Source organism: Rhinopithecus bieti, unplaced genomic scaffold, assembly GCF_001698545.2.
Source record: "Rhinopithecus bieti isolate Rb0 unplaced genomic scaffold, ASM169854v2 scaffold_82929, whole genome shotgun sequence".
NCBI classification, from domain to species: domain Eukaryota; kingdom Metazoa; phylum Chordata; class Mammalia; order Primates; family Cercopithecidae; genus Rhinopithecus; species Rhinopithecus bieti.
The window spans coordinates 276,343-290,402 of record NW_016830474.1 but is presented as its reverse complement, the minus strand read 5'-3'; the positions used below and the strand labels follow the sequence as shown (position 1 = coordinate 290,402).

Sequence of the window (14,060 nt, the reverse complement as noted above, 5' to 3'; positions counted from 1 at the left end):
AGATGGAGTCTCACTCTGTCACCCGAGCTGGAGTGCAGTGGCATGATCTCGGCTCACTGCAACCTCTGCCTCCTGGGTTCAAGTGATTATCCTGCCTCAGCCTCCCAAGTAGCTGGGATTACAGTAGCTGGGATTACAGGCACCCACCACTACACCCAGCTAATTTTGTATTTTAGTAGAGATGGGGTTTCACTATGTTGGCCAGGCTGATCTTGAACTCCTGACCTCAAGCGATCCTCCCACCTCAGCCTCCCAAAGTGCTGGGATTACAGACGTGAGCCACCATGCCTGGTCCCTCATTCAACAAACATTTACCTAGCTTCAACTCTGCACTGAAAACACAAAAGTGAACAAGAGCGTCAAGAGCCCTACAGTCCTGCAATTCTTGTTTGGTGGGGGAGGGGTAAGAAGTCAGCAAACAGCCTCCACCCTGATGAGGGAGGCAGACATTGGGAAAACACTGCATGGATAATGGGGGTGCTGTGAGGGAATAATGGGGGCCCGGGCCCTTCTGCAGATGTGGTATCAGGGAAGGCCCTGCCCAGGGTGACATCTGAGTTTAGAGAGGTCCTGAGAAGAGGCCTCACTCAGGTGCTCTAGTCGTCAGTCCCAGGAGCCCAGCCTTCAAGTCATCCCAGCCTGGACACCAGACGTAAGTGATGAGGCTTCCAGATGATTCCTGCCCCACCTGTTCAGGGCTCCCAGCAGAGAAGAGCTGTACCCACAGAGCCCTGCTTGATTTCTTGGCCTGCAGAAGCCAATGCTTGACCGTGTTACACCCCTAAGTTCTGGGGTGGTTCATTATAACAACAGATCACTGGACCACGGAAATCACTTCTTCTCTTCTACTCTTCAGGGTGCTAACTCATTTTTATATAAACAACTCATCCCCACCCAGACACACACACAAGGCCCTAGAGCAGCAGTTCCCAAACTGTGCCGTATCCCCCGGGGATCTGTAAAATACTGACACCTAGACAATAGGGAGGCATCCTAAAAATACCTGACCAAGACTATTCAAGATTGTCAAGCTCATCAAAAACAAAGAAAAGTCTGATACTATATCCTGGATGTGACATAACATTAAAACTGAGAAAATCATAATAAACTATGAACTTTATTTAATAGGAACATATCAATATTGGCTCATTGATGGTAATGAACATACTATGCTAAGGCAAGATGGTGATGAAAGCTGAAAACTGGGTGTGGGTGTATGGGAACTCTCTGTACCATCATTCCAATTTTCCTGTAAATCTAAAACTGTTCTAAAAAGTAAAGCCTATTTAAAAAATACTGATGCCCAGGCCCTGCCCCCAGGCATTTAGATTTAATTTCTGGGATGTGACCTGGGCATCCAGATTTTGAAAAGCTCCCTGAGTGATCTTAATGTGCGACAAAGTTTGGAAACCACAACCCTGGAAGAAAAACCTGGCCTCAAGAAGCTAGGAAGGCTAGTTATAAACAGCCAGGAAGAAGTTTAGAAATAAAGAAAAAGGATTTTGTTGGTTGAACCATATATGTAATGAATTCTGGGGCTGTTGGTATATTTCCGAGATTTGGAGAGTCCTAAGTCGTCCAAATCATCTTCTGGTGTGTGGGTGTGTGTGTTTAGCAGTACAGTTACTAAGCTGCCAGGGTTAACAAATATTTGACACTCGTATCTCCCCCTCCCCTGACCCATGTTGTTGGCAGACATCACTAATCGATTACAGCACCATCTCCCTCTGGGCCTGGATGTGGTCTCAGAGTCCTTTTCAACATATTGCACCACTTGGGCATTATCCATTAGCTGGAGTTGGCACCTGAGATAAAGCCTATTTCCTACTCTTGCTAAGCAGGTAGTAGGCAGGACCATCTAGGCAAATCTAATTGGGTGTTCAGTTCCTGGGGCTCCTGTAGTCATGGAGAAAGCAATCAATGGCAGTGCAGCTGTTGGATTCCTGGGCATGGAGGGGCCCAGGCCCAGAAACTGAGTCCTCTCGCCTCTTCCCCACCAAGTCATGACCATTCCTGCAGATTCCTAGCTATCTAGAGCTAACTATTCATTTACTTATTTAAGACAGGATCTTGCTCTTTGTCCAGGCTGGAGTGCAGTGGCATAATCAGAGCTCACTGTAGCCTCAAACTCCTAGGCTAAAGTGATCCTCCTGCCTTAGCCTCCTGAGTAGCTGAGACCACAGGGGTACAACACCACAACTGGTTAATTTTTAAAAAGTTTTTCAGAGATGAGGTCTCACTACATCGCCAAGGCGTTGATCTCAACTCCAGGTTCAAGCATTTGAACCTGATCTCAAACTCCAGGTTCAAGCATTCTTCCCACGTCTGCCTCCGCCTCTGAGTAGCTGGGAGTACAGGCGAGAGCCAACACTCAGCATAGTTTCCTTTCTTTATGCCTGCGGCAATCCATCCCTCAGAATCTACCTCCTCCCCATGGGCCCAGCTCCTCACAATCTCCTCCTCTGGCCTGCAATATGCTCACCCAACACAGACTTGTCACCCAACAGTGTCACCCCACACCAATTCCATGCCTCTCTCTGCCCCTTCATCAGAGTGCTCACCCAGACAGCTCTTCAGGACTGACCAAGTGTCTTCCCTCAAAGTGCAGCACCCCCACTTTCCGACTATATGGGCTAGCCTTGGGCATATAGACATGAGGGTTCCTTCCATTTCCAGAAGAAGAAATCTAGGCTCCAACTAGTGGGGTTGCACCTGGAATCTGGATCCTTCATCACACCCTGAAGTCTTAAACTCACTTTCTCCATAACTCATGTCTGCCACAGGACAGATTCCACTCAAAGGAGGGATGAGGCTGGGTGTAGTACTTCATGCCTGTAATATCAGCACTTTGGGAGACCCAGGCAGATGGACAGCTCAAGCCCAGGAGTTCAAGACCAGCCTGGGCAACATGGCGAAACCCTGTCTCTACAAAAAATACAAAAATTAGCCAGCATGCTGGCGCATGCCTGTGGTCCTAGGTACTCGGGAGGCCGAGGCAGGAGGATCACTTGAGCCCAAGTTGAAGCTGCTGTGAGCCATGACTGTGTCACTGCACTTCTGCCTGGGCAACAGAGTGAGAACCTGTCTCAAAAAAAAAAAAAAAAAAAAAAGCCCAGCAGAGCATACTGGACATGTGACGTTACCCTTCTGGGCCTCCGTTTTCCTCATCTATGAGATGGCAGCAGTGAGTTGTGGGATAAGGGGTTAACAGGTGGAAAAGGTTAACACTCTCTAGGTCTCCCTCCAACAGCGAGGGGGACTCTAGCGCCCGCAATCTCACGCTGTTCCACCAGGGGGCGCGCGCGCGCCAGAATGCTGGCCTAGCCCCACAAGGGAGGCTTTGCAAGGAGAACAGGTGTCCCTGTCATTCACTCATCTCTCTCCTGTGGGTCGGTTGGCATCCAGCTGGGGGCCCTGCGTGGCCTTGGTCCCTGGGAGCCCACAGAGCCCCAGAGCTCCAGGTGGCACTGCTGAAACCGAAGCCAGCGGTTCTTGTTCCACCTGGGGATCCTGCCCCACTAGAGACACCCTTTCTCCTCCTAAGTCGCAAAGGATAAGTCCACAGGTCTGGATTCAGTCCAGCCACCACTGTTTCTTCACTGCATGTTGCTGGGCCAGTCACCTCCCCTCTCTGAGCCTCAGGTTCATAATCTCTTAAATGGGCATCTTCTTGGCACTTCAATGAATATAGTGAAGTCACTCGGGAAAAGTGCCAAGAAATGGAACTTCATGTAGTACGTGGGGAGTATGAAGACAGATAATAGGATAGGGTTTGCGCAGTGCTTAGCACAGCGTCTGCCACATAGAAACTCAGTATCTAACATAGTCACAGCAACAACAGCCAACACTTACAAAGCGCCTACTAGGTGTCAGGCACTGCTCATCGCGCCTTGTGCACAGGAGCTCAGCCCACTTCACCGCATTTCTTTTTTTTTTTTTTTAAGACAGTCTTGCTCTGTCACCAGGCTGGAGTGCAGTGGTGCGATCTCAGGTCACTGCAACCCCACCTCCCGGGTTCAAGCAATTCTGCTGACCCATCCTCCCGAGTAGCTGGGATTACAGGCACCTGCCACCATGCCCAGCTAATTTTTGTATTTTTAGTACAGACGGTGTTTCACCATGTTGGTCAGGGCTCGATCTCCTGACCTCGTAATCCGCCCGCCTCGGCCTCCCAAAGTGCTGGGATTACAGGAGTGAGCCACTGCGCCCAGCCACTTCACCGCATTTCTAACAAGTAGGCTCTGTTATGACCCCAGTCTCAGAGATGGGGAAACTGAGGCACAGAGCTGTCAGTCCACTCAAAGTCACATAGCTGATAAGTAGCAGAGTTGGGATTTAAATCCAGGCCATCTGGCTTAGGATATGAGCTCTTTTCTGTATTCATCTCACACTTCAATTTTAAAAATCCTTTTCCAGGCAACAAAAGAAAAAGTTGGGTGTCATCAAACTTCATCAAAGTTATAAATTTTGTGTATCAAAGAACATTATCAAGAGAGTGAAAACACAGCCCAAAGAATGGGAAAAAGTATTTGTAAATATCTGATATGGGATTAATATCTAGAATATATATAAAAAATATTCCACTGGGTGTCATGGCTCATGCCTATAATCCCAGCACTTTGGGAGACCGAGGTAGGAGGAACACTTGAGCTCAGGAGTTCCAGACCAGCCTGGGCAATATGGCAAAACCCTGTCTCTACCAAAAATACAAAAAAAAAAAAAAAAAATTAGCCGGTATGGTGGTACGTGCCTGTAGCTGTAGTCCCAGCTACTTGGGAAGCTGAGGTGGGAGGATGGCTTGAGCTCAGGAGGTGCTGCAGCGAGCCGAGATCATGTGACTGCACTCCAGCCTGGGCAACAGAGCCAGATCCTGTCTGTCTGCCTGCCTGTCTGTCCCTCTCTCTCACTCTCTCCATATATAAAAGAAAAAACAATCTGATTCAAAAATGGGCAAAGAACTTGAATGGATATTTCTGCCAAAAAGATATACAACTGGTCATTTGGCACATGAAAAGACACTCAAAATCATTAGTTATTAGGGAAATGAAAATAAGTATCTCAGTGAGCTACCATGGCTAGTTTTTAAATTTTTATTTATCCATTGTTTTAGAGTCAGCCCAGGCTGGTCTGGAACTCCTGGCCTCAACCAATCCTCCTGTCTCGGCCTCCTGACTGGACAACAGGCATGAGCCACCGCGCCTGGCCTGCAACTTGTTTCTTTAGTCACGACCTTTGATGAGTTACTTTCAGCAGGCCTTGCGTAGTCTTTCATTTTGATTGTTTCCTTCTCATTTGGACTGCCTGTCAACCTACTGAAATCTAGAGGGAATCTCTAACTAGCATCCAGGATATGTTCAAGTTCCCATTTATTTCAAGTTGATTACACTCACAAGGACTACCACTGCTGTCAGCAGAATCCTGACAAAGCCATCAGGTCCAAATGCGCTCCAACCTCCCAACCTTTGCCCTGGCAGATCCTGTGTACAAAGATGCCAGCATGACGATGACGCAGCACCAGCCTCAGAAGCAAAGGGCCACAGTTTCACCAGTGAGAGATGTGGGAAAGTCTGAGTTTAGCATTAAACCTAACCCTGTGGGTGTCCAGGAAGGTCACGCGGAAGTAAAGTTTAAAGGACCCCAGATGACGTCCATTGTATAGAGCACAATTTCATGCCTCTAAAACTCTGCCCATGCTGTCCCCTCGATCAGGGGCAAACCACTCTTCCCTAGACCATAGTTACCTGGCAAACACCTGCTCAGCCTTCAAGACTTAGAACTCAGACTCCTCGGTCTCAAACTCCTGCTTCTCTGCTAGCCCTCCCCAAGTGGAGACACCCCCTCCCTCCTCCAGGGAGACTTTACACAAATTTAAATTAAATTGAAGCACATGACATGATGCCTGATATATAGTAAACGTTCAATAAACAGTAGCTATTACGGAGCTTCTGGATACCTGAACACGGGGAGGTTCCCGGAGGGTGGCATGCCCAGGGAGGGCATGGAAGCTCTGCGCTCCCTCCCCCATACCTCACCCTACGCATCTCTGCTTCTACAGCTTATCTTTTATAATAAACTGGCAAACGAAGAGGAAGAGAGACCAGAGACATCTACCTATCCCCCACCTTCCACCCTGCATACACAGAAGAGGCCAGGGGAAGACGAAGGACACGGCTGTCAGCCACAGAGAGGAGCCTCATCAGAAGCCAGCCTTGCCAGCTCCTTCATCTTGGACTTCTAGCCTCTGTAACTGTGAGAAAGTAAATTTCTGCTGTTTAAGAAAAAAAAAAAGTAGCTATTAGAACCCACTGCAATTATTTACCTACCTTCTTTTTTTTTTTTTTGAGATGGCGTCTCACTCTGTCGCCCAGGCTGGAGTGCAGTGGGCTCGATCTCAGCTCACTGCAAGCTCTGCCTCCTGGGTTCACACCATTCTCCTGCCTCAGCCTCCCAAGCAGCTGAGACTACAGGCGCCCGCCACCACGCCTGGCTAATTTTTTGTATTTTTAGTAGAGGCGGGGTTTCACCGTGTTAGCCAGGATGGTCTCAATCTCCTGACCTTGTGATCCGCCCACCTTGGCCTCCTGAAGTGCTGGGATTACAGGCGTGAGCCACTGCGCCTGGCCCCTATCTTCTTTTTTTGAGATGGAGTCTCACTCTGTTACCCAGGCTGGAGTGCAGTGGTGCAAACTCAGCTCACTACAACCTCCGCCTCCCGGGTTCAAGCGATTTTCCCGCCTCAGACTCCTGAGTAGCTGGGATCAAGTGATTCTCCTGCCTCAGCCTCCTGAGTAGCTGGGATTACAGGCACGTACCACCATGCCCATCTAATTTTTTTTTTTTTTTTTTTTGTATTTTAGTAGAAACAGGGTTTCACCATGTTGCCCAGGCTGGTCTCAAACTCCTGAGCTCAGGCGAATCGCCTGCCTCGGCCTCCCCAACTGCTGGGATTATAGGCGTGAGCCACTGCAACTGGCCTATTTACCTACCTTCTTAATTGTCTATGCCTTGGTTATAACTGTAGCCCACTGCCCAGCACAGCACTTACCACATGCAGACTAATACTTGTCAAAAAAAAAAAGGACAAAAATCCCTAAACACTACCTCAGCCCAACAGGTCTCTTCAGTGACCCCCAAGTACCCCCCTTTGCCTGTGTGAGTTCTCAGTCCCAAATGTCTCCCCTCCTACTTCCTGCATCTGACTGGACTCTCCCAGGTCATCTTCAGACCCCCGGGCTGTGAACTCCAGGAGGCTGACGGAGAAAATCTCCAGGCCCCGTCATGCAGGGCCTGGCGCACAGTAGGTCCAAAAAGAAAGAAACTCAAGACTAAATGAGCCAGCATATGCTGACCAATAGGTTTGGGGGATTGGGAGAAAATTCTAGAGACTGCCAGAGGCCCTCCCCCCGGTCCATTGCAGGGAAGCCTCCCAGCTGGTGAATCTATGACTTCATCGTCACAAGACGGGCCTCCATGGTTAACTGTGACTCAAGGTCACGGTCCACAACTGAGTCACTGTGTTTTATGGTTCCTGCGAAAATGCAGACCAAAGCTCACTTCCTGGGGAAAAGAGCAGGGAGGAGGCCTGACACAGGACTTGGATTCACCACGTGGACTCGAGGTCCTGAGGGGAACCCTGAAAGGAACAAGGGAGATGGGGAGAAATGGTGAGCACTGGCCAAGGAGTCACAAAGACTGAACTCCAGCCCCAGCTCTGCCTCTAGAGGCCATAGGACCATACACAAGACACTTCCCTGCACTGGGCCTTTTTCCTCAACTGCAGAAAAACTTCTAAGGCTATGGATGTTTGTCTTTCCCATCGGCTCTTTGGGAGAGCATAGAAAAAAAAAAAAACTGGCAGCAAATAGTAATAAAATAATAATAGGCCGGGGGTGGTGGCTCACGTCTGTAATCTCAGCACTTTGGGAAACTAAGGCTGGCGGAAAACTTGAGGTCAGGTGTTTCAGACCAGCCTGGCCAACATGGCAAACCCTATCTCTACTAAAAATACAAAAATTAGCCGAGTGTGGTGGTGCATGCCTGTAGTCCCAGCTACTCAGGAGGCTGAGGCACGAGAATCACTTGAACCCAGGAGGCAGAGGCTGCAGTGAATCAAGATTGTGCCACTGCACTCCAGTCTGGGCGGCAGAGTGAGACTCCATCTCAAATAATAATAATAATAATAATAGCCGCTATGATTTATTAATCCATTTCTCGTTGTCAGGCACTGTGCTAAGAGCTTTGTAAGCATCATCTCATTTGGGCTCTGTCCTCCCACCGGGCTACCATGCACGAAGAGTGGAAAGTTCAGCAGACACTTAAGAGCATGGACTGCAGACCCAGAACTTGGAAGAGACACTTAATGGCTCTGAGACTCAGTTTGCCCATCTGTGAAGCGGAAATAATAGTAGTATCTACACTACATGTAAGGATAGTAAGTGTTAGGCTTTGTTTTTGCTATCACTATCCACTTTATAGAGGAGGAAAAGTGAGGCCCCGAGTGGTAAACTCACTTGCTCAAGGCCTCTAGCAAGTGGCAGTGGGCAGGGCTATGCAAATCAGCAGGGTATCGGCCTGGCAGGTCCCAGGCACCCTCTGGAAGACAGCAGCAACAGAGCAGCTGATGGCTAACCCCAGGCTGAGCAAATATCACATTCTCAGCTCCAGGAGGAGTCCCAGAGCTCAGGGTGTCTTGTTTCTTCATGCAGCTAATGCACGGAGTGCTGCAGGCCCACGGGAGAGAGGAGCTGGCAGGGGCTGGCAGGGGTTGGCCACAGGCCAAAACCACAGGCCCATGGCGGGAAGGGCCTGGGGCCAAGGCTGGAGCAAGATAGGCCCCGTTTCCATTCCAGCTCCCCCAGCTGCTAACTGTGTGGCCTTGGGCAAGGGGCTGAACCCCTCTGAGCCTCACTCTCCTGCTTTGCAAAACAGGATTCATGGTCTCTAATATGAGGCTGAAGGAGGAACTGACAAGGCCTGAGAGGTTCAAAAAATGAAGATGAACGTGAACTTAAACGGGAAAATAACAGCACAAAGTCATTCATCAAAGCAGTGATGGGAATCAGAGCAGACACAGTGAATCTCTTCAAACACCTCATGAGACACAAAATGCATGTATGACCAATTTCCAGAGGAGCAGGGACAGCCACCAGGGGCTCAGGACCCCAGCCCTCCTCTGCTGGGTCACCCCGGTTAAGTCAGGTCCTCTCTCCTGGCCTCACTTTCCCCTTTTATAAAAAGAGAATTGGATAGATGAGAAAAAAAAGGAAGAGGAGAGGAAGGGGAGGAAGAGGAAGAGAAAGGGAAGGGAAAGTAGAAGAGATGGAAAGTATCAGGAAAGGAGGAAGGGAAGAGGGAGAAAGAAGGAAAAGCTACCACTGCAGCTGAGACATTAAGAATTTACTATGTGCTGGGTGATCTCATTTACTACTCACAAAAATACTCTTGAGGTCATAGAGAACTATCCTTATCTTACAGAAGAAAAAACTGATATTTAGTGAGGTCCATGAAGTCATCCTGCCCAAGGTCACAGTGGCAGAGTTGGAACTTAAAGCCACTTCTTTCAGCCTCCAGAGCCCATTACTAAAAGGTCCCTCTGGGATGGGCTGTTGGAGCCACCAGGATAGGACCTAAACACCACCTCCTCCTTGTGGCCACTCCCAAGAATTGCAGGTACAAGTCCCAAAAGCAGCGAAATGAGGTCTGAGGCCCCAGCACTCTCGAGTTCATGCTAAGTCCCTCCACCCACGTACCTCTGGAGGAGAGGAAATCAAGCAGGCAAGAGTGGGGCAGGGCCCTCAGAGACTAGAAGGAAAGAGCCAAGGCAAGCTGCCCAAGGACTCCAAGGACAAAAGCTCTTCAATGACAGAGAGTGGAAGAGGAGGAGCCGGACGACCAAGGAGGATGCCAGCAAGTAGAGACTCTAAAAAGACAGGTTTAAAATGCTTCTTTCCCCATCACCTTTGTCTACACACACACACACACACACACACACACACACATAAGTTCAAGTACAATCAGATAAGCTAAGTCAGAGCTATCTGAGAGGGATTGGAGAAATGGCTGAGAAAGAAGACAATGGAAGGGAATGTTTATCAGAAAATCCAGGCAGGTTTCAAATGTGTGTGAATCTTTGGCTAGGATCTGGATCCTCGAGGAAAATTCCCAGGCTGCTCAGTAAACACCTAACTGGGATCCGAGTTCCTCCCCGGCCCGTCTCCCCCAGCCCCATGGTCGGGCACACGTTGTGGCTGCTCTGCATCGCTCCTAGCATGAACTATGCCAGGGTACCTTCTTCACCCCCATTTTACAGAAATGGAAACTGAGGTTCAGAGAAGCAAAGTTTCTTGCCCGTGGCCATAAAACTGGAAGGGATAGACTCTCAATGGAGCTTCAGTGCAAAATCGTATGTCTCCAAAACGTGAGACCAGGCCCAGGTCTCCCTGAAGCTTATGGAGCTGAGCAACCAAAGAGGCCTTTGTGAGCAGAAGCATCGCTGCCTTAGGAGCCCTGTCTTTGATGCCTCTGTATAGGACCTGGGCCAGGAAGGGGCTTCATGAGCAAGTGCAAAACTCCAAACAGCATGGAACTAAAGTCAGAAAAGAAACTCAATGAAGGTGGCGAAGTCCTGGAACCCACATGGGTACACTGAGGCTCTGGAGGGGGCAGCTGCCCCTGGGGCCTGCTCAGTGTGTACTCATCTCCTTTCACAAGTAAGGAAACAGGATGAGGGGGAAGAGGGCACAAGGACACAGAGATAAGCAAGAGCCAGAGGGAGACTTAAAAACGAGGACAGGCCGGGCGCGGTGGCTCAAGCCTGTAATCCCAGCACTTTGGGAGGCCGAGGCGGGTGGATCACGAGGTCAGGAGATCGAGACCCTCCTGGCTAACACGGTGAAACCCCGTCTCTACTAAAATACAAAAAACTAGCCGGGCGCGGTGGCGGGTGCCTGTAGTCCCAGCTACTCGGAGGCTGAGGCGGGAGAATGGCGGGAACCCGGGAGACGGAGCTTGCAGTGAGCCGAGATCGTGCCACTGCACTCCAGCCTGGGCGACACAGCGAGACTCCGTCTCAAAAAAAAAAAAAAAAAAAAAAAGAAAAGAAAACGAGGACAGTCATACCAGTAACAGCAACAGTAATAATTATGTGACGATGACACTTATTGTTTGCTATGTACCCAGAAGCATGCTAAGCACTTCATGTGTTCTCTCATCTGAGCCCCACATCCGCCCTGTTAAGTAGATACTATCATTATCCCCATTCTACAGATGAGGAAACTGAAGCCAGAGGTCAGCCCAAGGTCACACATGGATGTATGCAGATCCAGGACTTGAACCCAGGCAATCTGTCTCTAGAACCAGTTTTCTGCTGCCTCCTGTTACCACCATGACTGTCAGTTCCTAAGTACCTCATGACGTGCTGGGCCCGACACACGCTTTTATTGATCCTCGCAACAGAGTTAGAGAAGGAGGAATCAAGATCCTGTTTTCCAGGTAAAGAAACTGAAGTGCAGCAAAATTAAGTAAATTGCTCGAAATCTCAAAGAGGTTGACAGGAGACAGTGCTGGGATCTGAACCCAGGACTTTCCAACACCAGCGTATGTTCCCTTAACTACTCCATGCCAGGTATTGTTGGGCTGGAAACTCAAGAGGAAGAAGGTTTCCCCAGCAGAGCCACCAGACACCCTCCACATCAAGAACCATGACACAGCTAGTCAGGTGACACCAGATTCCTGGACATTTGCCTGCTACCCTCAACCCCGAGAGGGCCCTGGGCTGTCCAGATGCTCCAAAAACCACATTCACAGCAGTGTCCAGCAACCAGCACCCCCTGTGCAATCCTCTCCAGCCGTGTGGTATCACTCACCACAAAGGGACCGCTCCTCCTGTCCTTGCAGAAGCTGTGGCTTCTCCGGGGAACCGAGGCCACAGGGGACACCTGCTGGAGCGGTCGCTCCTTCTCCTGGGGGGCATCCTCCTTCTCCAGGTCCCTTAGCAGCACCTGAGACACAGAGCACAAGAAAAGGACTTTGCTGGGAGCCTTCTCATTTACAGGAAAAAATATATTATGCCAAGAGTCCACTGTGTACCAAAAAGGGCAAACAAGAAAATTAAACTTACAGAAATCCCCCACCTTAATGATCAGAGGTAACATGTAGGGCAGTAGCTCTGGGTTCAAATGGCCCAGCCTCAGCCATTTAATAACTGTGTGACCTCAGGTGGGTGCCTTAACCTCTCTCTGAGCCTCAACTATCTGGGAAAGGAACCATGATAACAGCACCCAGTTTCTAGGGGCTAAGGAACAGCATTTGGAATATACATGACGCAGTATAGCCACCAGGGGGCAGACGTGCACAAGTCCCGGGCACCTGGCTTGGCTTACCCTAGCTAGCCTCCTCCATACCTGGCATCTGGGGAGCCCTCCATAAATGCTGGCTGGCCTCATTACTGCCAGTGGTCATTCTTGGTGACCTTATTTTAATCATCTCTTTATGCACCCAAACACACACGCACAGACACAGAGAAACGGTGCATGAACAGCACAGCACCTCCATTACATCTACTTGGAATCCTGCTGTTTTTTTCCACTTAGTTATATATAGGGGAAACATTCACAGGCCAGGACTCCAGGATGCATATTTTATACGCTTCACACTCTCCCTGCGTGGACAAGGAAAGAAAGACCCAGAGATGGGAGGGACCTGCTTAAGAACACACAGCATCAGGAAGAGCAAGACTGAATTTCTAATCCCTTCCCTCACAGCCTCTTTTCTGGATGCCTTGAGAGACCCTCTGGCTTTCCTCCTAACCCCCTGGCTGTTTTTGATCAGTATCCCCACATGTCTCAGGCCAGCCGCAGAGCCTTTTCTCCTTTTGCTACATCATTCCCTCTGGGATCTCTCTTCACGCCCCCCATGGCTTTAAATAAATCCCATCTACACCCAGATGCCTGCCAATTCTGCTTCTCGGTGTTGGAACTCCAGACTTGGAGATCCCACTGCTCACTCAACATCTCTTGGAAGCTCACACTCACCTCAGATCCATGTGCTCAAAACATGCCTCTTGATTCCATCTCTCCACAGTTGCTCTTCCCCCACCTTGCCCATCCAATCCCCAGCTGGGGAGGCCAAGACCCTCGGGTTGCCCTCCATTCTCCTCCCCATTCTCTCCCACTTTTCTTCACCCCATCAGCAAAGCTGAGACTCTACCTGCAAAACATGCTGCAGATCTGACATCTTATATACCAAAATCAACTTGAAATAGATCAAAGGCCTAAAGGTAAAAGCTAAAGCTAGAAAACTCTTGGAAGAAAATATAGGTGTAAATCTTCGGGACCTAGGTTTAGGCAGTGGTTTCTTAAATATGATACCAAAGGCATAAACAACAAGAGAACAATAGATAAAATAGACTTCTTCAAAATTAAAAACTTTTGTGCTTTAAAGGGTGCCATTAAGAAAGGGAAGGCCGGCCGGGCGCGGTGGCTCAAGCCTGTAATCCCAGCACTTTGGGAGGCCGAGACGGGCGGATCACGAGGTCAGGAGATCGAGACCATCCTGGCTAACATGGTGAAACCCCGTCTCTACTAAAAAATACAAAACTAGCCAGGCGTGGTAGCCGGCGCCTGTAGTCCCAGCTACTCGGGAGGCTGAGGCAGGAGAATGGCGTGAACCCGGGAGGCGGAGCTTGCAGTGAGCTGAGATCTGGCCACTGTACTCCAGCCTGGGTGACAGCGAGACTTCGTCTCAAAAAAAAAAAAAAAAAAAAAAACAAGAAAGGGAAGAAAGGGAAGGCCAGGCGCAGTGGCTCATGCCTGTAATCCCAGCGCTTTGGGAGGCCGAGGCAGGTGGATCACCTGAGGTCAGGAGTTTGAGACCAGCCTGGCCAACATGGCAAAACCCCATCTCTACTAAAAACACAAAAATTAGCCAGGCATGGTGGCAGATGCCTATAATCCCAGCTACTTGGAAGGGTGAGGCAGGAGATCACGCCACTGCACTCTAGCCTGGGCAATAGAGTAAGACTCCATCTCAAAAAAAAAAAAAAAAAAAAAAAAACGAAAAAG

The 14,060-nt window shown here is 49.4% G+C and overlaps 1 protein-coding gene across 2 annotated transcripts in view; it reads right to left on the bottom strand.

Moving 5' to 3' along the window:
- Nucleotides 1-14,060, bottom strand: part of KIAA1671 (KIAA1671 ortholog) — a 272,215-nt gene that overhangs the window by 148,949 nt on the left and 109,206 nt on the right. For both annotated transcript variants that reach the window (XM_017865552.1, XM_017865553.1), the window contains exon 6: nt 11,865-11,999. In XM_017865552.1, the coding sequence (XP_017721041.1) occupies nt 11,865-11,999 (135 nt within the window). The remainder of the gene's footprint in view (nt 1-11,864; nt 12,000-14,060) is intronic.